At 43.8% G+C, this 23,379-nt stretch overlaps 1 protein-coding gene across 5 annotated transcripts in view; it reads right to left on the bottom strand.

Annotated features, from left to right (window-relative positions):
* The window catches only part of PIAS1 (protein inhibitor of activated STAT 1), an 81,536-nt gene that overhangs the window by 22,152 nt on the left and 36,005 nt on the right, over positions 1–23,379 (bottom strand). For 4 of the 5 annotated variants that reach the window (XM_030189799.1, XM_030189797.1, XM_030189801.1 and 1 more), the window contains 4 exons: positions 6,586–6,670; positions 5,546–5,593; positions 4,506–4,596; positions 3,831–3,965 (listed from right to left, as the gene is read on the bottom strand). In XM_030189799.1, the coding sequence (XP_030045659.1) occupies positions 3,831–3,965; positions 4,506–4,596; positions 5,546–5,593; positions 6,586–6,670 (359 nt within the window). The remainder of the gene's footprint in view (positions 1–3,830; positions 3,966–4,505; positions 4,597–5,545; positions 5,594–6,585; positions 6,671–23,379) is intronic. The other variant, XM_030189798.1, reaches the window with a different exon arrangement.

Here is a 23,379-nt window from a genome sequence, read left to right as displayed (position 1 = left end):
TAATGACTTGTTCTTTGCAACCCGCATATATTGCGTTGCAGTAGTCTAGGTGACTTAACACCATTGACTGTACTAGGCTGCGGAATGTGTCTCTTGGGAAGTAGGGTTTGATTCTTTTAAGTTTCCACATGGCGTAGAACATTTTCTTTGTTGTATTTTTCGCTTGAAGAGACAGTCCCTGCTCGACAGAGCTTACAATCTAATTAAGATAAGGGAGAAGGGACTTACTAAGGTAGGAATTGATAAAACATGGGTACAGAATGAGTGAGTAAGGGTTAGGAGTTAAAAGCAACATCAAAACGGTGGGCTTTTAGCCTAGACTTGAAGATGGCCAGAGTTGGAGCTTGACGTACTGGCTCAGGAAGTCTATTCCAGACATCTGGTGCAGCAAGATAAAAGGAATGGAGTCCGGAGTTAGCAGCGGAGGAGAAGGGTGCAGATAAGAGAGATTTACCCAGTGAATGGAGGTCCTGGGGAGGAGTGAAGGGAGAGATAAAAGTGAAGAGGTACTGAGGAGCTGAAGAGTGAATGCACTTGAAAGTCAATAAGAGGAGTTTGAACTGTATGAAGTGACTTGAGGAGAGGGCTAATATGAGCATAGCGATAATGAAGGAATATAAGTCGTGCAGCAGAATTTTGAACAGATTGAAGAGGAGAGAGATGGCTCAGTGGGAGACCTGTGAGAAGCAAGTTGCAACAGTCTAAGTGAGAGGTGATAAAGAGTGTGGACAAGGGTTCTGGTAGTATGCTCAGAAAGGAAAGGATGACTTTTGGTGATATTACAGAGAAAGAAACTACAGATTTCAGCAGTCTGTTGAATATGTGCAGAGAAGGAGAGAGAAAAATCGAACATGCCCCCACGGTTACGAGCTGATCAGACAGGAAGGATCAGAGTGTTATCCACAGAGACAGAGAATGGGGGAAGAGCAGAGGTTGGTTCAGAGAGAAGGATAAGAAGCTCAGTCTTGGTCATGTTTAGTTTTAGATGGCGGTGAGACATCCAGGAAGCAATGTCTGATACTTTGGCCTGAATTCCTGAAGAAATTTTTGGTGTGGAAAGGTAGATCTGGGAGCCATCAGCAAAAAGTACCTGGTAATATCCCAAAACAGTACAAAACATTTTATCCTAAAAATAAGCAGTGGCTCTTCCCCAAGTCCATTTTAATAATGGCTTATAGCTTTTTTTTTTCTTTTAGGAAGCTATCCAAACCTTTTTTAAACCCCGCTAAGCTAACTGCTTTTACATACATTCTCTGGCAAAGAATTCCTGAGTTTAAAATCACACGTGAAGAAATATTTTCTCCGATTTGTTTTAAATTTACTACTTTGTAGCTTCATTGCACCCCCCCCCCCCCCCCGCCCTAGCATTTTTGGAAAAAGTAAATGAGTCGCGTCTACCCGTTGCATTTCACTCATTTTATAGACCTCTATATTTGACCCCAGCCATCTTTTCTCCAAGCTGAAGAGACCTAGCTGCTTTAGCTTGTCCTCATAGGGAAGTCGTCCCAGCCCCTTTATCATTTTTGTCTCCCTTCTCTATACCTTTTTTTAAATACCACTAAATCTCTTTTGAGATGCAGTGACCAGAAATGCACACAGTATTCAAGGTGCAGTCTCACCATACAGCGATACAAAGGCATTATAACGTCCTCATTTCTGTTTTCCATTCCTTTCGTAATAATACCTAACATTCTACTTGCTTTCTTAGCCACCGTAGCACACTGAGCAGAGGGTTTCAATGTATCATCAACGACGACACCTAGATCCCTTTCCTAATGTGGTTCTCATGACACTCGGCTCCGGTTAGCTACAAGATTCCTTTCAAAATCCTTTTACTTGCTCATTTTTCACAAACCTGCCTTTTTGATCTGTCTAGCTGCCTCATTCTTTTCCACTCTCCCAGACCCTCTATAAGGCAGTGATCCTCAAACCTGTCCTGGGGGACCACCAGCCAGTCAGGTTAACAGGATATACCTAATTTGTATGAGAGAGTTTGCATATAATGGGGATGATAGGCACATAAATCCATCTTATGCATACTCATTAGGGATAGCCTGAAACCTGAATAACTGATGGTCCCCCCCCAGGCCAGGTTTGAGAACTACTGACCTAAGACTTGAAAAATCTTTGAATGCCATCCATTTCAAGGCCACACAACACTTTTTTGCACCCTCACTCAAACTCTCTCCCCCCTTCCCCCTGCCACCACCAAATACTAGCACTGAAAATTAACACCTTTTTCTAAACCAAGGGCTTCGGTGAGCTTGGGGATACTGGGGCATGATGTAACTACCCAACTTGGAAATTCTTTTCTGCTCTCGCCATGCTTTTATACGAAAATCATCTTTATTAAGTGCCCAATACGATGCAAAATTACAGTCTTCCCAGTGTTATCACATACATTGTTTTCCTACAGATTATTATATCCCCCACTCTCACGTCCAATTTCCTACCCTTTCCCTATTAGCATGTTAAGGAAAACTGCTTCAGAGTCATGTAGTCAAAGCACAAGAAAAGCGATTTCTGGCTGTTTGTGAGCCTATCACTTTCTCTTCCATCTTCAGAAGTTCCCACATGTGATTTCTCCATAAAGGGGTGAGCAGCTTTGCTTGTATCCAAATCAGCAATCTTGTCATGTCCTCCAGCTGTATCAAATTTTTGATGAGTTTCCAATGACAACATATAAAAAGGGGAAGGACTGTATGTGAACTATTATCAAAACAGAGTTATGAAATTAGCATAAGAGAGGAAGTAGCTGAGTGTCAAGACCAGTGTGGCCATGACAAGACCAGTGTGGCCTGATCCCCAGACAGGGCATATGATTATAGCTACAACTGTTTTATAACATTGAGTGCCAATGTAGTATATGCAATTGAATGTCCTTGCAAACTGATTTACATTGGTTGGAGTAGCTGACCGGTAAAATTCAGATTAACAGAACATAAGCTGAGGATTTTTACTCAAAATGAACAAGCACCGTTGGTGCAGTATTGGCAGGAGAAAGGCCATACTGTCCAGGACCTTAAGTGGCGCGTTATTGATCGAATGTTAGAAAGGTGGGAGGGTGGCAATACTAATAGGGTCCCAAACTATAAAGAACAATGCTAGATATTTTCTTTAAATACTGAGAGAGTCCGAGTGGCCTCAAAGCAGAAATAGAATGTATGATGGTAGTATGAGTCCAGGGCTTTTAATTGGTAGGCTCATTAGTCGGCTGATAGTATAAATTAGCATATGAAAGACGTGACCACCACCTTGACTGCATGCAGATACTATATGGGCAAGATAAGTCAGATGCATTACAAGGTAGATTTAGTTACTTGGCTTGTTCATAAGTGAAGGACAAGCTGGAGAGATGATCGCTTTTAATTGCATTTATTTCTTCAGGGGGTATCCTTTGTAAAAGCATTATAGCGAAACACACACTGTGTCAGATGAGAAGACCCCCTAGCCGACATTGAGTACTTTTCACTTTATATAAAGTTCATGAAATAAATATAATATAGAGAATTCTTTGAAAAGGACCAATGACAAAGTTAGCGCTTCGGTCATGGTGACGAAAGTATGTTAACTCCATGCAACACGGCTAAGGTCCATATAAATGATCTCCGTTTGGATGTCTAGGTTTTGAAGGAAAGAATTTGGGTATATAAGAAAAAAAAAAAAAAAAAGCCAAATCTCTGTCACACTCCAGAAAATTACCTTCAAAGGAGGCTACCCTCTCCAATTGTTAATTCTAACATATTAGGATCAAGAGCTGTCCTGCCCTCCCCCTAAGTCCCAGTCCTCCATGTACAATCTTTCCCTTCATATATCAGTGACCCACTTACTCTTCCGATTTCTGCAGTCCATGAGACGACAATGGTGTTTGGTACAGTAGTAGACAATCGGACAAGTGAGGTAATGTTGATTGGTCTGCTAGGTCGCTTTGGTTCAACCCCATTTTTAGTGGGTGGGAGATAGCCCTAAAAAAGTGCATTCAAAGAATACATGTTCTGTTTATTTGTCATTATAATCAAATGTGTGGGGATTAATATCCCCCACTATTGAAAATTTTAAACATTCAAAAAACCCAAAACAAAACAGTTTTTAACGTATCTCCCTCTAGGGGCACAAAGGAACACTCGGGGCAGAAACAGCTCGCACACACTGATCAACTCCCAACATTTAGCACATGATCAACTCTCCTGCACTTACTGTACAGAATCTGAGCTTGAAATGATCTAAGTGCACCTCTCTCAGACTGGGAGACCGACTCACCATAGTACCATTAACAGGGGTCACTGGGTGCTTCTGAAGTAACCATTGAAAATAATAGGCTGGCAGGAAGCAGCATGTTAACAGCAGTGCAAGCAATCTACTGTGCTCGACTAAATCAGCTGGGCAAGTACTACACTTCTGACATCAGTTTCTTTTGCCTGCATCTACGCTCCACCCCAGTATCTTCTCCAGAACTGAAGACCCCTTACATAAGCCACTTAAAGAAGCAGAACACTAATACTCACGGGAAGATTACAGGGTTTTGCATTCACTTTCACACAGAGGTTAGGTGGGAAGTGGTCTTCTTGTGGACAGCTAGTTTCTGATAAACAGAACCTAACAAAAGAGGTTTAAATAAGTCTTTCTGCTCAATGATTATACAAAAAATATAAGCAGCCTGAAATCCATGGAAATGTAACCAGAGGAAAGAGAGTTCTGACCTTTTTTCCTGAAGTTAAACAATTAAGCAACTCGGGCTAGAAATGCTTCCGTAGAGCAAATTATATGCCCTGATACTGAGGAAGCACCAAGCTGTCTCTCTCGTGCTTGGTAAGCTGACATTTTCAGGCTAGGTCTGGGATGAATTGCAGGAGGAGAGCAGCAGCGCTTCTTACTTGCGTCTGTCCATTTCAATCAGAAGTCTGAATGTGCAGGGCAGGGGTCCCATGAAGTTTCAGGCTGTGCGCTGTTCAGACTCTGGACTGAAGCTAACAGGCACCACCAAGAAGCACTGCTCTCCTCCTGTCAGTGGAAGGGGACGGGGGGGGGACGGGGGGACAAACATGGGGTCACAAAGGTGCTCACCCCAATATGCCCACCCTTGCCAGTTCCACTAGACTATAAATTCTGCTTATAATTGAAATTTAAAACAAGAAACGGGACATGAGGCAATGGGCGGAAATGATCCGGCGCACTCACCCAGTCATACTGACCCCAAACACACCAGTCACTAATCTCCTATTTTACTGCACCTAAATACAACACGTCTACTGCTGAAATTTGTTTTTCTTACGTACGCATATTTATACCCCGCCTAAAATTGCAGATAGAGCGGGCTATAAATTTTTACATAGCACTGAAATGTATAACACTACATCCCCGAACATATAAAGAGTCCTGTATGGTAATCCTGTTACTATTGTCTACTTAAATGTCACTACATCCCAACATCATTTTCCATGATTTTTACTGGCTGCACTTGTTGTCAGATTGTGCAAAACATTAAGGATCCAGCCTCACACCCACCAGCACTTTCTAGCTCCCGTCATAAACTGTAAACATTTACCTTAGCTGGACTTGTACTGTGAAGTCACATTTGGTCCCCGTGATATCCCTAGCATAAAACGACAACAGCAAATATCAGTTTAACAGAAATCCCAGGAGACAGACTACCGAGAGTCCGCTTCACTCTTGTTACATCACGTCTTCTATTCCACTCTACCTTCGCAGTTCAGGGCAGAATAGAATGTAAAACAACTATTCTATGATACAGCAACAAATGTATAGTAATCAAATTAGTTAAGATTCAAGTCTGAGAATAAAACCAAGCCTTCAGATTTTTCCTGAAACTTAAGTAATGTGTGCATGCCCTGAGAAAAAAAGGTTCTGCCATTTGGTATGGTAAAGATACAGTAAACATTCGACCGACTTTAGCTCGGTAGCTGTAGGAAAACGCAAAAGGAACCGATCCTGAGTATTATATATGTAACAATACTTATAAGTTCATCATATATAGAGCAGCTTAAAGTGGATCTGTGCCTCACTCAGCAACCAATGCAGCCTAGCTGAATCAAATGAGGGAAGAAGATTTATAAATCCTACAAGTTAGACTTAGCTCAAGCAGACTTTCAAGCCATTTTGGTTTTCAGTGGGGATGCATGAGACAGTGCCTGCAGATCTCTCGCATATGCTGAAAATCCACCTGCTAGAGGTTGAGAAGCATGGCTGTAGATTTGCTGCTGCCCTGACTTCTTTTTGGCTCTCAGCTGACATGCAAGGCCCCTCTCTTCTTTCAATGTCCCTCCCTGTGAAGTATCGTTCTCGCTGCACACAAGATTCTGCAGGACTCTCTAAATATACAGTATACTTCCTGCTGTCCTGCACGCTAGCCAAGCCTTCTTTCAGCCTTCCATCACTGTTCGCCTTCAGAAGTAAACCTAATCTAGCTTCGTGTTAGCCCCTTCCTTTATGCCTCGAACTTGTGTATGTACCACAGCTCCTGGCTCCTCTAAATCAATCACTGAGGGTTTCTGGGAAAGGCAACAAAAACCTCTTAAATACAATGGAAAGGTGGGCTGTGAGGGTGGTGTGAGAGAGGAGACTTACATAGAGCTGCTAATCTGCTGCACTTGTTGCGGCGTTAAAGCAAACGCAAAACACGTTTCTTGAAAGCGTTGACTGTTGTCAGCTGCTAAAAGGAAACAAAATGAACAGTTATGCAATATTCCATCTGTTACATTCACACTAAGGTTTTCGTGGTCACTTGCAGAAAGATCTCCATCAGCCTAGAGACCCTTCGCCTGACAAGTGCCAGAAGCAATTGCAGCTCAGGATAAAACAATCAAATCTCTCAGTACTTGGGAATACAAACAGCACTGTATATATACTCTTCTGCAACGAGACTGAAAACGCATCACAGAGAATTTTATAACACAGACCACCTATGAAAAGAAAAAGAAATGAATCTATTCACTACACATGTGTCCCACTGGTGCATAAATGTTACACCTGATTCGAGGCAGGTTCAACATCATTCATGTACACGTGGTCCTTGAAATTCTCCCTTGTGCTTTACAGAGAAAAGCTTTGTTAAAATTACCCCCATCAAGCAACTCTGGTGCAGCTCAGACAGCAGCACAGAACCCAGAGGCCCTTTGAACAGCTGCACAAATCACATCTGCTGGATATCTTCAAAGCCCTTTAAAGTGAAGCTGAGACCAGACTACTTGAAAGAGCCATGAATTGCCTCCCCTTGTAGAACTCAGGTGAAACAGACTGTGCAAGGGTATATTTTCTGCTCTACACAGATTGGCTTCATGCTGTACTACATCATACCAGAGCCAGCCAGAGATCTTGGGGGGGGGGGACTTCAGGTCATCTTTTAGGAGACTCAGAAACATGTAAATTAACTGGGTTCTCATACCTAATGTATACAAACAAGCAGTAAGACTATTCACTTCAGATCTCCCAAAAACCAGACCTCTGTGGCCTGATGTTCAGATCCCTTAAAAGTGGCACATTTACAGTTTAACATCACTTGGGAAAAAGCAGACCTTCACAAACTATATGTTACCTACTTTTTGGCCCATGCTGTGCCTACATGAAAACATTAGTTAAGATCATGGTTTTCAACATTCACTTAGTGGAAAGAGACTGAAGTTAACCTATAATTATAGTGTCTAAAGTTTCATCGTGGCAGACATGACCAGCAGAGAATTCCACTGAGCATTTCAGGCAATTGAAGCCACTGGTGTAGCCGTGGGGGTGCCTGGATCCCTCTACTTAAAATTATGGCACCAGGTGCCTGCTGCTATGGCTGGTAGGGATCCAGCAGTCGGTGCACTTTCTATGGGATGCTGCTGTGGTGTTTACAAAACTGAGAAACTGCAAGGTGTGTGGGGGGGGGGGGGGGGGGGGGTCTTGTATACCAGCCGCCCATGCAAAAGGACTGCCAGGCTGCTGGTGGAGGACCTCTTCAGCTGGCAGCGCTTGGGGGATCCTTGTCAGCAGTTTCAGGCATTTTGGGGTCACAGGTGGAGCAGGGCAAGGGTGGGGGGCAAAATTGTGTCCACTTTGGGCTCAGGTCTTTCCAAAACTGACGTCTGGCTTCGCAGCTGATCACAGCAAGGGATATGTTTCAAACACTTGGAAGCCTAGGGTTCCCAGGAAATACACTGCACACAGCAGAAATTGCATTCCTTAGACTGACATCTAAAGAAAACAGCAAAGGACTGAATAGACATTTAAAAGTACAAGCATGGAGATAAGTCTACAGCACAAGGTGTACCAGAACACACTGTTCCAGCCAGCTATCTTTCAACAGAAAATAAATTCACATCAGTTTGAGCGATTAATCCCTCCCTCACTCCTTCCCCAAAATTAGAAAAGTTGAGTGATGCAGAGAATGAAAAACACAAGAACAAACAAGAACTCATGGACCTCATTTACTAACCCTTCTCCCACGAGTACGCAGGAAATCTGGAAAAGAAAGTGTCAGTCTTGCGTTTTATGTTATGTTGGTATATATGACACCAAATGCACACAGTATACATCAGAAGACACTGTGCTCCTTGTACACTTAAATCCCAGCAACCCTGTACAACAGAACTGGAGAAGCCTGGGATAATCCCTGCTGCACTGGACAGTGAAAGTGGACACAGCAGATCTGCATATTTGACAAATTCATGTCACTACTGTCATATCATACTTCAATTACAAACAGCTAATGAACATAAACCAACGATAGTCAGTCTACAACTTTTCATCTGAAACAGATTGATGCTGACTGGATTAGGAAAATGAGCGAGAGTGGAAAACTCAGTACTGTCATGCCAAATATCTGCTGCTGGGGACAATCTGCAGGAACAATATCTTCAAATAAGTGTATCACTGCACCTACCTAAAAGTTCAGTTTGATGTGGACTAGGTGAATGATGTATCTGGAGTTTTGATCCGTTTCACTTTTAGGTTGTAAAACGAGAGCGCCTGGTGACTGAATCCAGCAAGAAAAAAGATAATCTCTGTGTAGGAGGGAACTTACGGTAAAATTAGTCCTTAACTGATAAATTTTCTTTCCATTTGTCCCAATAGATCAATCCATGGACTTGTGGGTTATGCCCCTCTACCAGCAGGTGGAAATAGAGAGAACTTCAGAGGTTTAAAATATGTGGTCATGGGCAGCCACCTTAACCTCAGTATTGTCGATAAAGCAGTGGAAGAAGGAAGAGGAAATCTAATAGTAAGTCCTCTCCTGCCTGCACAATGCCCATGTAACCCTCCCGCAGGAGCGGTTGAGGAGCCAACAGAAGATTTCCTTTGCGTTTTTTTTGTTGTTGTTGTAGCCAAAACCAAACAAAGGAACCTGATGAAAATGAAGCAACTAGAAGAAAACACTCAACCAAGAACAAAGGGTGGGCCCTCTGGACTGATCTGCTGGGACTAATGGAAAGAAAATGATCAGATAAGGACTAATTGTACCTTCCACAGCGTTCCACAGATCAATCCAGAGACTTGTGGGATGTTCCAAAGCAGTCGTCAAGTGGAGTGGGGCACAACAACCTCAGCAAACCGGAGCAACACCCCACAAGCTGCAGCTACACACACTGCCACGTCAAGTCTGCAATGCCTAGCAAAGGAGGAAGGACAGAAGACCAAGTGGCCAAACTGCAAAAGGCAGCCACAGAAGCTAGAAGGGACTTGGAGAAGGAAGTCGCCTGCGTTCTGGAAGAAAGCACTACAACCCGCAACGGCAGAGATTGTCCCATAGAAAGACCAACCGAAGAAATTGCCTCCCTCAGACAACGGCAACCATGGCTCTCAAAACCAGATCCCCTTCCAAGAAGGCAGCATGAGGCTATGCCAGGAGTCATTTCTGCTCAGTAGTTCAGGAATCTGATGATACCATCACAGTGTGGATGTTTCATAAGGAGTCACCGCCTTCCTGCACACCTAAGCCTCTCCAGGTTCTGAATATGTCTTCTTCTGATCCTGCCAAAGCCCCATCTGCTAATCAAAATGGTGAACACTAGAAGACCACTTCAGTCTTTTCCAGTGCATGATGCTATGCAGGAAGTAATTTCTGCACAGTGGGTCACCCCAGACATTAACCCGCTACACCAGCATCTGCTAATCAAAAAATGTACAGGAGTACATGGTGACCATCAAAGAAGCGGGAAGAGACAAAGGTTGACTGGGATGAAAGACAGAAATCACCTTATGAAGAAAAGACATGACTGTGTGCTTTGTCACCCCTTCAGGAAAACTCCGGAGGATCTCAAACAGACGAAGTCAGGAGTTCTGAAACCTTGCTAGGACTGAACCTGGATCGGTGAAGAAAACTAGGCTGCCCCAGACAATAGTACCCAGTCTCTTTAAAAGAGGGGGCGCGAGTCACGTGACACGATGCACGCGAGCGGTCGCTAAAAGATTAGCTCCGTGCCCTCTCTCGCATTCCAAGCCATAAACCCTCGAAGTAAAAAAAGGAAAACGGCTAAAAATTGATAACAACAACCCGCGAGGCTAGCCCGGTCGAGTACCATCGCAGATCGGGTGTCTGAAGCAGCAATGGCCGCGAAATCGCTTCGTAAAGACAAGGATAGAGGAAAAGCGGGAGAAGACAAGATGGCGGCACCGGCGAGCCCATCAAATGTGTCGGTTAGCTCAGCATGGACCGCCGAAATAGTGGGAGAGGTTACAGCAGCCCTGGAAGTAATTCTAGACAAGAAATTACAGGGACTGGACTCCAAATTGGCAGGTTTGCAGAGCAATATGACGCAACTTACCCAGGATATGGCAGGCTTTCAGCAACGAACGGGGGCCCTGGAAGACCAAGTTACAGCTATGGAACAGAGGTATGGCAAACTTCTAAAAACAGTGGAAACACAAGCCGAGAAGATAGAAGATCTGGAGAACAGATCTAGACGCAATAACTTGCGTTTTGTCGGGCTGCCTGAGGATATAGGGGAAAGGGAGCTTCGCCCTTTCCTGGAGAAGTGGCTAGTGAAAGAACTAAAGCTGCAATCAGAAATGGGGCCCCTAATTATTGAGAGAGCCCATCGAGTAGGCCCCATGCGACAAAGTGCGGGTAGGCCCAGAATAGTAATATGTCGGGTACTTAACTTTACCCATAAAACTGCAATTATGCAGGCCATACGCGGTGGAGCAGCGCTGACTTATAACAATCAAAAAATCCTCTGTTTCCAAGACTATTCAATTGCAGTTGCCGCGCAGAGGAAGGCTTTCTCGCTGACTTGTTCACAACTAGTGCAGCATAAGATCAAATTCGCGCTGTTATACCCAGCAAAGTTAAAGATCTTTTACCAATCATCTACTAAAATCTGTGAGACGGTTCCTGAGGCACAACAATATGTAAGACAAATACTGAGTACAGGAGATGAATGATTAACGGATACTGCTGCGACTGGGAAGGACATGGAGCAGATACAGTTGAATATGTTGGATTTAAATTACTGACAATGTTAAAATATTTGAGTTAAGGAAGTTGAAAACCTTTGGATAAAATGACCTCAATGGTACAAAGTGACAACCTGAGTTTGGATTGATTAAGCTAGATTTTGGGGTCATGACAAACATAAGAACCAATGAATATCGGGCCAGTTCTGGATCCAGATAGAAGCTCAGGGACGCATGTCAATGGACATTCATGAAAGAGACTAAGATTCACTCCGGTGGTGTTTTTTTTCTTCTTTTTTTTTTTTTTTTTACATCTTTATATTGTCTCTCCTTTCTTTTTTCTTTTGGTAAAAATTGTGAATTGGTCTCAGAGGCCCAACAATAAGTATGAGACAAACTAAAAAAGAGATGAATGATTCAAAGTGATCGGATAAGTTGGATCTGTGGAATAACGCAGGCAACTGGAGTGCACTGGATTACAAAATTGAGAATAAAGCGGCAGGTAACTGTGAGTTGGAACTTTCAGGAAACTGAATACAGGAGCCAAGCACCCTTGAAGACATGAAACAGGGTAGACCATGAAAGGTTACAACTTAGGAAAGTATTTATGACCGTGGCCTAGACAATAAATATGCGCTGCAAGAGAAATTTATCGGTCTATAATAAGAATAATAGGTTGAAGAGGCAACTTGATCATCCGTTGTCACGTTTTTTTTGGATTACAACTGCTGATTGGAAGAGGCAGCTTGATCAGCCGTCTTCATGATTGTGGATTACAACTGCTGAATGGATAGATGGGAGCCAAGGCGGGCATCTACAGACAATATTACTATCCAACAAGAGCGGAGATTTGGAGATAGCATGGAAGGCATAGTGGAGGAGTAACTGTTGGTCTACCTGACAAGCTGGAATTAAACACTTACGAGGATAATGCTTAACAGATATAAGACACTATCCCTCCTTTAGGACAGAAAGGAGGGAAGAATTGGTGATGAAATATATGTAGGTTATGAAAAGACATTAGATTAAGGGAATTATAATGTTAAAGGTTAATGTTGGAGTTACTACATATAATATACAAGAATCCAAAATATAGGAAAGGGCATTGCCACAATGTAAAGAAACTGTTATATTGAGTAAAGTTATTTAGAATGATAGACTACTGACAAAGAGAAGAGGTACCCTTGTATATGAGGAGAGAGGGGGAGGAAAGGGGAATGAATATAAGGGCTCACATAAATAAGAGGGAAGTAAACTTTGAAACAGAGGCTCAATTATATGGAATGTAGAGAGGGGCGTAAACGTGACTAGTCCCACAAATAGGGACGAAGCACAGAGGGGTAATAGGGAACATGGGAGGTAGGGAAGTAGAAGGGAGGGATGGGAGGTTAAGGGGGGGAGGAGTTGGGGAGGGATAGGGAGCAGGGGGAAACAAATAGACGTAAGTAAGATCAAGAATAAGGAAGAGAAAAATGGTACTATGCAGCATAAGAGAATGTGTGGGGAATACATGATAAGAGGGGGGAACCATAGGCTGGGGTGGTTGCTCCCGGAAGATAAAGAGCTTTTGTGGGTGATCGGATGCCACCACAACCCGTGAAAGATGGTTAAAATAGTGACCTGGAATGTGGGAGGCATCGGATCACCAGTGAAGCGCTCTAAGATATTAAAATATCTACAGAGAATCAGAGCGGATGTTGCTCTTTTACAAGAGACGCACCTGAATGAGACAGAACATGATAAACTTAAAAAATGGTGGGTAGGAGAATGCATTGGTTCACCCGCAAAAGGGAGAAAAGGTGGAGTGGTCGTCCTAATAAGAAAGGGGGTGGTGGACAAGATTTGTGAGGTAATTAAAGATCCAGAGGGAAGGTACATTTTTTGCAAGGTACTATTGGCAAGGAGACAAATACTATTGGGTAGTGTTTATGCACCAAACCAAATGGATACCAAATTCTATCAACAGCTATTAGGGCATTTAATAGTAGAAGACTCTTCCCAATTAATTTTGGGAGGAGACTTTAATACAGTATGGGACCCGCAGATAGACAAATCAAATGCCACACAGACACCAACTCACTGGATGTCAAAGGGACTACCGAACTTATGTTCCCTTTTGGACCTATTGGACATCTGGAGAGTTCTTCATCCACAAGATAGAGATTACACACATATGTCCAGAGCACATAACACACAGTCAAGGATAGACTATCTACTGATGTCACGCACATTAATGGGAGAAGTCCAGGATACCCAAATAGGACCGTATGCAATATCGGATCATGCGGAAGTTTGGGCGACTTGGAACCCTGGGGAGGCGGGAGGTAAATTTAAGCAATGGACATTCCCAAGTTATTTGACCCATAATGCGTGATTTCGGGAACATTTGTTGAAAAGTTGGAAGGAATATAAACTTTTTAATGAGAACACAGCCTCCGACTCAATTGTATTCTGGGAGGCGGCAAAAGCGGTCCTGAGAGGAGAGATCATTAGTTATGTAAGCCAATTTAAAAAAGCTAGAGATAGAGAGATACTGAGACTAGAGAAAGAAATTGTAACATTGCGAAAGAGGTATGACAGGTCTTCCAGTGCTCAAATGAGGAAAGAATTGGTGTCAGCTCAAGTGGCTTTAAATACCCTTATCCATGAGAGAGAGATGAAGTCACAAGCTTATTATAAGTTCCAATTATATAAGCATGGTAGTAAAGGTGGAAAGATGTTGGCCAGACTTATAGCTCGGAAACAGACATCGAGAAGGGTTATAACTTTAAAGGATAAGACGGGCAAAATGTGCTTTACAGATTTGGAAATCCAAAATATTTTTAAAACTTTCTATCAGAACTTATATACAGAAGAACATGACTCAGATCTTCCGAGCAACTTATATTTAGAGGGGGTGGCCCATCCGGTCCTCTCTGAAAGGGAACAAAAAGTATTAAACGAACCAATAAGTATTGATGAAGTACACTGGGCAATAGCTAATAGCACACCAGGGAAAGCGCCAGGACCGGATGGTCTAAGAGTAGAATTTTACCAACTATTAGGGGAAGACATACAGCCTGCATTGGTAGAGACTTTTAATGGGTGGGTAGACAGAGGATTTCTTCCTAGACAATTGAACATGGCCCAAATTATTTTGCTACCCAAACCCAAGAGAGATCATACATTGCCGGAGTCATATCGACCCATTTCTCTGCTGAACTGTGAAATGAAGATATTTGCTAAGATATTGGCAGGACGCATGAGTCGCGTATTACCAAAATTAGTGCAGGAGGGACAGGTGGGATTTGTCAAAGAAAGATCAGTTGCTAAAAATTTGAGGAGAATCATCACAGCGCTGGAACATGTAAAGAGGGAATTAAAGCCAACATTGATGATCAGCTTTGATGCCGAGAAGGCATTTGATCGGGTGGATTGGAGTTATATGTTTGCCACGCTAAATGCATATGGATTTGCAGGGTGGTTTATTACAGCAATTAGAACACTATATACATCACCGCAAGCTAGAATAATGGTCAATGGCAATTATTCGGAAGCCTTTGAAATAAGAAGAGGAACTAGGCAGGGGTGTCCCCTGTCGCCACTTCTTTTTGCATTATACTTAGACCCACTGATTAGGGATATTGTCGAGATGCCAGCCATAAGAGGAGTGGTGATTGGGAAACAGGAATTCAAATTAGCTGCCTTTGCAGATGATTTGTTAGTTATGCTCACAAATCCAGAGGAGTCTTTAACAGCACTACTGGAGGTGTTTAAAGAGTTTGGAACCTATTCTGGGTTCAAACTAAACCTGGAGAAATCAGAAGCATTGGTTAGTAACATACAGAATGCAACGCCCTGGCAGGGAACGTTCCCATTGAGAAGAGCCACCATTTCGTTTAGATACTTGGGTATAGAGTTGATGCCAGAAGTGGTAGATCTATATTCACTTAACATTAAGATGCTGTTGACTCAGACTAGACACCAATTGGAGAGTTGGAGACAGTTGCAGCTGCCGCTGATGGGTAGAATATGCCTAATTCGTATGGTGATCCTACCTAGGTGGTTGTATGTTATGCAGACCATACCTATATGCATATTGGGGAAAGACCTGAAAACATTCACTAAGATGGTAATGAAATTTTGCTGGGCCAATAAGAAAGCTAAGATGAAACAACAGTTCATGATGGGCAATTGGCAACAGGGAGGGCTAGGAGTACCAGACTTGAAGATATACAATATGGCCTGTTTAATGCGGCATGTGAGAGATTGGATATTTGAAACAACATACTATACACCATTAGAACTAGAACAAGAATATTTTGAACCGCTACGTTTGAAATCCCTCATACAATTAGAAACGACGCAGGTCCCCGAGATACACAGGGATAATTTGCTGTTAAAACCACTTAGGAGAGCGTGGCAATTCTTGGGGAATAGATTGAAGATGGGGAGAGGGCTAACAGAACTATTAACAATCAGAGGGAACCCAACCTTTACAGCAGGTATAGAAAACCCAGTCTTTCAGCGATGGGAAGAAAGAGGTTTAGAATGTCTGGACGATGTAATAGGCGATAACGGAAAGATTAAACCTTTAGATCAGCTATTGGAGGCAGATACAATTCAATGGGGTGATACATTTGCACACTGCCAGCTCAAATATTTTATTCAGTCAATAGATCAGGGCCGATTGGAACAGAAACAGGGATTGAAACTAAAAAATTTTTTTCTAGAAATTTCTGAAGAAACGCCATCAATTTCAGGGATACATAAAGCTCTGTGGCCATATGAGAAACCCAAAAACTTTCAAAAGATAAAAGAGCGCTAGGAGAAGGATTTAGGAGTCAAGTTATTGGTATGGGATGTTGAGAGGCAACTGAAGGGGATACCGAAATTGGTCAGCGGAGCTCAATATAGGGAATGTGCATTCCGTTTTATACATCGAGCATACATGTCACCTGCACAATTCGCAAAATTCGGGGGTTTGCAGACGCCCCTGTGTGTGAGATGTGGGAGAACAAACAACACATTTTACCATAGTTTTTGGAGCTGTTGGAAGATTAGAAGGTTTTGGGGGAAAATAACCCATTATATATCACAATTATTAGGCCGAAAACTAGCAGGTACACCAGTGCAGATGCTGTTAAATTTACCAGGAGCATTTAAAGGTCAAATACCAGAGCACAATTTATTTTTCCGTAAAATAACATTGCTGGCAAAGAAATGTATCTTGCAAAACTGGACAAATGATATAGGGCCAGATTATTGGCATTGGCGGAACCTTATCCACCAGTTAATGACGTGGGAAGCTAAAGAAGCCAAACGTTCACTAAAAAGAAAGAAAACATTTATGAAAATTTGGGGTGCTTATGTAGATTCTTTGTCTCATAGGGGAAGAAGTTTGGTCCTCAACACATTCAGATGATAACGAAGCATAAGTATCAATAAAACGGGGGAAGGGGTGGGATGGGAGAGGAAGGGGGGGGGAAAGAAAAACTTTTGGAGACTGTAATAATAGGTTGTTGTATAGTTTTGGTTTGGCAGATGTGGTATCAATGATTGTAAGAATGTTCTTGTTATGTCTTCAATAAAAAATGTTGAAACATAAAAGAGGGGGCGCCGAAAAGAACATGTAGACATGTTCTCAGGAAGATATTGAGTCTATGAGTCACCCAGATCGTTCACCAACTTCACTGAGTCCTCAAACAGCTTGCCCTTAAAAGGGAGCTTAACCGTTGATTGAAGCTGCATCTGCTGCCCAATGGTGCAACCACATCAAATGACAGGCTGTGACCACCAAAGACATCTGCTTAGTCAACGCTCAAAACAAATCATACAAGAAATTTGCCAATTAAGTCAGCCTCGACTCCACATCTAGCAATTGAGGAGGTCGACTGTCCATCTTCTGTAAGGGATCTGAAATCTGTTGCAGCCAAGTAAAGCATGCCCCTAGCAGACTATGAGATGCAGATAGCCGCCTCCAGAGAGAGAGAACTTCTGAATTGTCAGAGGAAGGCCATGTTGAATTCACACAATGAGGCTACGCTGGCTTGAAAGGAACATGAGAGACCAAAGCTGAGAAGGAACCCCTGAAGTGGTCTGATGTGGAGTCTGGCCCATGGGAGACTGTCCCAAGAAGAGACCACTGCATCCACAACTTGAACCTATTCCCAGACCTGGTAGGGAAGTAGAACCTGACTTGGATTGGCATCTGTTGCTGAGAAGCAAAAGAAAGAAAGGACTTCTCAAGCCTATGTGGAATACCACTCCCAGACATGCCAAGATTTGTACTGGAAACTGACTTTTGGTGAGTAGCTATCTAGGATGAAATTTGCAGAGCCATAGCCAATCACAAGGTATGGATGAACCTGCAATCCATCCTCGTGAAGGAAAGATGCCACTACCACCATGACTTTGAAAAAAATGTCCTTGGTGACGTGGAAAGGCTGAAAGACACGGTCATAAATTGATAATGTTCTTCTGTGGGAAGGTGACCTGGGAATATGAAAGTATGCTTCCTTGAGATCCAGGGAGGTTAGAAACTCTCCCTGCTAGACTGAAACTATTACACACTGCAAAGTTCCTATTGTGAAAAGTTGAACCTTAAACACTCTAGACACTCTTATGACGTCCAAACTCAGCTGGAAGGAAGCTCCCTGGCTGGAACTACAAAGCAAAGGGAACAACTTGCCATTCTCCCAATTGCAACTGGGGACAGACTTGACCGACCATAAATGAAGAAACATTTGCAAGCTGCCTGATATTTGAGCTTGTGTTTGCATGGAGAATCCAAGAAAAATCTGTAGTGCAATAGGAGAACTCCAGTTTGTAACCCTACATTAGAAAATCCAAGACACAACGGTCTGAGGCAATCTTGGTCCACTTCTCAAGGAGTCCTGTTATTATGAAACCCGAGGAGTGAACTGAGACCCCAGTACTGGGAGAAGCAGCAGGCATAGGTAGACCTGGAGTTGAAGCTAAGATCATTCTGCCAGCATGCAAGGCGGCTTGTTGTAGTGGAAGTAGAAACCCTGAAAGTGGATTTCCTGGCCTAGAGCACATGGCCTCATGAAACCTACGACTAAACAGAGGATTTAAAAGAATCTTTAGACTCATCCTCTGGAAATCTGAGACCTGGAAGCCACATCAGCCGTCCGATACCTAAGCCAGAGCTAAGTTCGTGGTTGATGCGGCTGTGCACTAGAACTGGCTGTTAATTTGAGCTACTAAGTGTGGCTGAGAACCAGAGCTAGATGGAGTAGCAAAATATGGCCGATTGCATCATTGTACACTACAGATAGCAAGCTGCAGCAGGATGTGACTAAGCAATCTCTAGATTTCTGTGCTCACTCTCAGCTGGTTGCTTAAAATATTAAGCTACGTCTACACTGAAGTAGCTCCGTCATAAACATTAGCTATCCCATACAAAGAAAAGGTGCAAAAATGCAATAGAAGCAATTCAAGCCACTGGTGATGCTGCAGATACCATGTTGGCTGGAGCTAGTATGCAATAGTTTGGCAGAAAATTGAATGAACGTCAGTACTTAAGGAGCACCATTTTTTGTAAACATTTGTGTAATAGAGGGATCAATCACATAGACCTAAGAATAAGTATACGTAGCTTTGAATCACATAGCAATGTAACAAATGTAAATTATAATATAGAACACAGGAGGGGGCTTTTGATTTTTAGTGGCTGATGTAAATTTTGGTTTACAGACTACAATTGAAGTAAGAGGTCGATTTTCCTTGAGAAAGCTGAAGACGGCGAAACGGGACTCCGTCAGAATAACAAGTTACACCTTAAATAGCATCAGGAAAGGTTTTTTAGCCGATGATGATTCCTCCCCGCGTATTCAGATCTTAATATTCTGAACTGGGAACTCAGAGGCTTTTTCCTCCACAAACATACGTTGTAACAAGCCATGCTACAGCCAGCCATTTGTTAAAATTGAAATTTCATTTATATCTAATATTGTGGCTAAGTCCAACTGATTATACTCACAATATCATCACCACCTGCCAAACTGCAGTCATTAACCTTGGGAAAGCCACAAACCAGTCTCACTGTCCCGCTGCACCTCCGACCCCAGTGCTGCAGCCGCTTGAGAAGCTGCGGGAGACTAGAGAACTCCCACTGGATTTTGCTGAAGGGCCGTACTCCGCAAAGGTACCCAATCTGGAGCAAAAAGAGGGGAAAATATATCCCTGCCACAGCTTCAGAATCACCAGCACTCAAAACTGCCGGCATCGCAGTCAAACCAGACTCTTCATGGAGCACCAGCACCTCAGCCTCGTGGCGGAAAAGATGGCACCCACAGATGTGCACGCCAAAGAAAATTCCACCATGACTGCTAGAATGGGCAGGGAGAACACTACGCTCCCCAGATTCAGGCTGCCCACTGGCAGAGCGGTCAGTGGGCTTGCATAGGAACAAATGCCCGAAGCCGCTCCCCAGTTCCCACACCAGGATCCGCATTGACAAAACCCCACCGGTGCTGCCATCATAAAAATATTCACCCCTTCGGGAAATCTGCTACCAGAGGAAAGTTTGATCCCCTCACACCACAGCCAGGACCTATAAACCGGCATGATCCCACTGCGCTAATGTGAGCAGGCTGTGAGATGTTTTTTTTTTTTTTTTTTTTAATTCTTTTTGTTACATTTGTATCCCACATTTTCCCACCTATTTGTAGGCTCAAGGTGGCTTACATAGTACCGGAGAGGCCTTTGCAAGCTCCGGTGTGAACAAATGCAAGGTGATGTTGTGGTAAGATCAAGTTCATGTGGTACAGCCACATTAGGGAATCGTAGAATGGAAGAGTTGTGTTATGTCCATTGCGTGCTTTAGTTTGGTCATGTTGCTGAGATTGGGCATTTAGGTCAGGTCGTTAGGGTATGCCTTCTTAAACAGGTTAGTTTTTAGTGATTTGCGGAAGTTTAGGTGGTCGTACGGCGTTTTCAAGGCTTTAGGCAATGTGTTCCACAGTTGTTTGCTTATGCAGGAGAGGGAGCTGGAGCAAATCTCAATCAAGGTACCTCAAGGCAGACTAGTATGGGATCGAAATGGGGGGGGGGGGGGGGGGGACGGAGGAAGGGAGGGCCTTGCACCACCAGGTGTACACCTACATCCTAAGCCTGGCCCGCCTCAACCCCAAAAGCTTCACCATACCTGAGGGACCAGGTCAGGAGCTAAGCAATCCAAAGCTGCATGGTTATGACCATCCACCTGCTAGATAGAGAGAATACCGAGGTTAAGGTGACTGCACATGACCACATATAATAAACCTTTGAAGTTCTTGCTGGCAGAGGGACATAACCCACAAGTCTCTGAAATGGCACATTTCCAAGTGAGTTTTATATTATTTCATCCCCATTTCAGCATACTTCAGGATGACAAAACCCTGAAGGAAAAGGACATTTTCTGTAGACGGGCAGGACTGAGTCAGGTACAAAGCTGGAGAAGTGGATGGTTAGTATACAGCGTTGTGGACCTGGGGAACTGGGTTCGATTCCTGCTATCATCTGATGGTCGGCAGTGGGTTGAGATCCTGGGGAACCAGGTTCAATTCCCTCGGCATCTCCGTGTGACCCTGGGCAAGTCATTTAAACCTCTGTTGCCCCAAGGTACAACAGTAGTACAAATGTACTACTTAGACTGTGAGCCCACTAGGGCCAGACCTAGTACCTGTAAAATGAAACTGTAAACTGCTTAGGTCTAAGCAGTATATAAATGCTGAAAAAAATAATCATCACACAAACTGAGAATTAAGTGTAAAGTTTGAGCATGTGCAGCCTCTCTCGCATTCGGCAATCTCCTTAGCACTTCAGTTCTGTTTTTTACCACTCTGCTGAACGGATGTGAAAGTTCTTTATTGAAGAGGTCTCTTCAATTCTGCTCCTCTTCTTTTCCAGCATTTTCTTTTGTTTTTGCTCTATGAAAATCTCTCAATGAAGTTGGGGTTCCAGGCTTGTCGTCACTGTGGAAAAGAGATCCATTTCAGATGCCTGATTTTGTCTGCACTCAGCACATAATCATGTTGGCTACAGACATAGTGGCAGCATGACGAGTCCAAAGGACCGCCTGAACTGCTTCTGTGATGGCTAAAAGAGAATTCTGCTTATCCAGGAAAAGCAAAGGGGCTCATTATCTGAGCAGAGATTTGCCAACTCTGCATTCCAGTAGATCCTCCTTCCACAGATGTTGCCACAAACCTCCCCAAAGGCTTCCAGGTCTAGAGTGCAGTTATATTCAGCATACTTGCACAGGCCTGATATCAAGGCAAACTAAGGGTCCATCAAAATCACCAGAGAAGCATAGATTTCAAAGTGCAAGCCCTACGTGCAGACCCGCTTAACTATGCCTGTGAAATGGTTCTAGCTGGGCTGCAGTGAAGACTTTCCTCTTACTCTATTTGTGCAGAGAGGTCAGTGCTCCACAGCAGTGCAGATAACGAAAAGGCCGCCCAAGCATAAAAAGTGACTGGGCAAGTCACTTAACCCTCCATTGCCCCAGGTACAAATAAGTACCTGTAAGCCGCATTGAGCCTGCCATGAGTGGGAAAGCACGGGGTACAAATGTAACAAAAAAACAAAACAAAACACTGTGTATGTGGATGTTGTCTTGCTCTATTAATGCAAACATTTCCTGTACAACACTGACTATCCAGCCTCCAAATAACATCCCCCTCTGGTCCATGTTTTAGTAGACAAAGAGCCTTATTCAGTCTGTCTCAAAGGCTCCATTAGAGCAGCTATATTCATTTCTGAAAAGTTACTGTAGAGATCTCTATAATATCAGCAAAATTCACCTTTTCCTTTCTGAGCACACTACCAGAACCTTCATCCACACTCTTATCACCACTCGCTTAGACTATTGCAACTTGCTTCTCACAGGTCTCCCACTTAGCTATCTCTCTCCTCTTCAATCTGTTCAAAATTCTGCTGCACGACTAATATTCCGCCAGTGTCATTATGCTCATATTAGCCCTCTCCTCAAGTTACTTCACTGGCTTACTATCCGTTTCCGCATACAGTTCAAACTCCTCTTATTGACCTATAAGTGCATTCACTCTGCAACTCCTCAGTACCTCTCCACTCTTATCTCTCCATACATTCCTCCCCGAGAACTCCGTTCACTGGGTAAATCTCTCTTACCTGCACCCTTCTCCTCCACTGCTAACTCCAGACCGTTCTTTTTATCCGTGACCCCGGACTCTGAGAATTGCAGAAATGGGTCTCTGCAGGACAGCGCCTGGAGCTCTGACACCTGTCTCTCCGAAGTAATGGCCACAAGAAAAACGGCCTTTAGTGTCAAACCTTTCTCCGATGCTCGCCGAAGCGGCTCAAAAGGAGAAGCCTGCAGGGCCTTCAAAACTAGCCCCAGGTTCCAAGCTAGACAGGGTGCTCGCACGGAAGGCCGGAGCCGAAGCACCCCACTAAGAAACCATGCCACATCTGGATGAGCAGCTAAAGACACGCCTTCAACCTTACCACGAAGGGAGGCCAACGCTGCCACTTGCACCTGCAGGGAATTATAGGCCAAGCCTATTTGTACACCATCCTGCAAAAAGTCCAGAATCGGCGAGACAGGAGCCCGCATGGGTGTGATCGCTTTTGAAGCACACCAAGACTCAAACTGGCTCCAAATCCTGGCATAAGCCATGGAAGTGGAACGCTTGCGGGCCTGCAGGAGAGTGGAAATGACTGTTTGAATAGCCTTTCTCCCTCAATTGCGCCCTCTCAATTGCCATGCCATAAGACCAAAGCGGCAGGCGTCCTCCATGGCTACCGGGCCCTGTGACAACAGGTTCGGTACCAGAGGTAAAGGAAGGGGAGCCTCCACTAGCATCTGTCGGAGGTCCGCATACCAAGGCCTCCTGGGCCAATCCGGGGCGATGAGGACCACTTCTCCTGGGTGCAGCCGAATCCGCAGGAGCACGTGCCCTTTCAAGGACCACGGAGGAAACACATACAGTAGGCCCGGAGGCCAGGGCTGAGTCAAGGCAT

This window comes from Microcaecilia unicolor, chromosome 1, assembly GCF_901765095.1.
Source record: "Microcaecilia unicolor chromosome 1, aMicUni1.1, whole genome shotgun sequence".
In the NCBI taxonomy this organism is placed as follows: domain Eukaryota; kingdom Metazoa; phylum Chordata; class Amphibia; order Gymnophiona; family Siphonopidae; genus Microcaecilia; species Microcaecilia unicolor.
The sequence above is the reverse complement of the archived record's forward strand: the minus strand, read 5'-3'. Positions and strand labels throughout refer to the sequence as shown.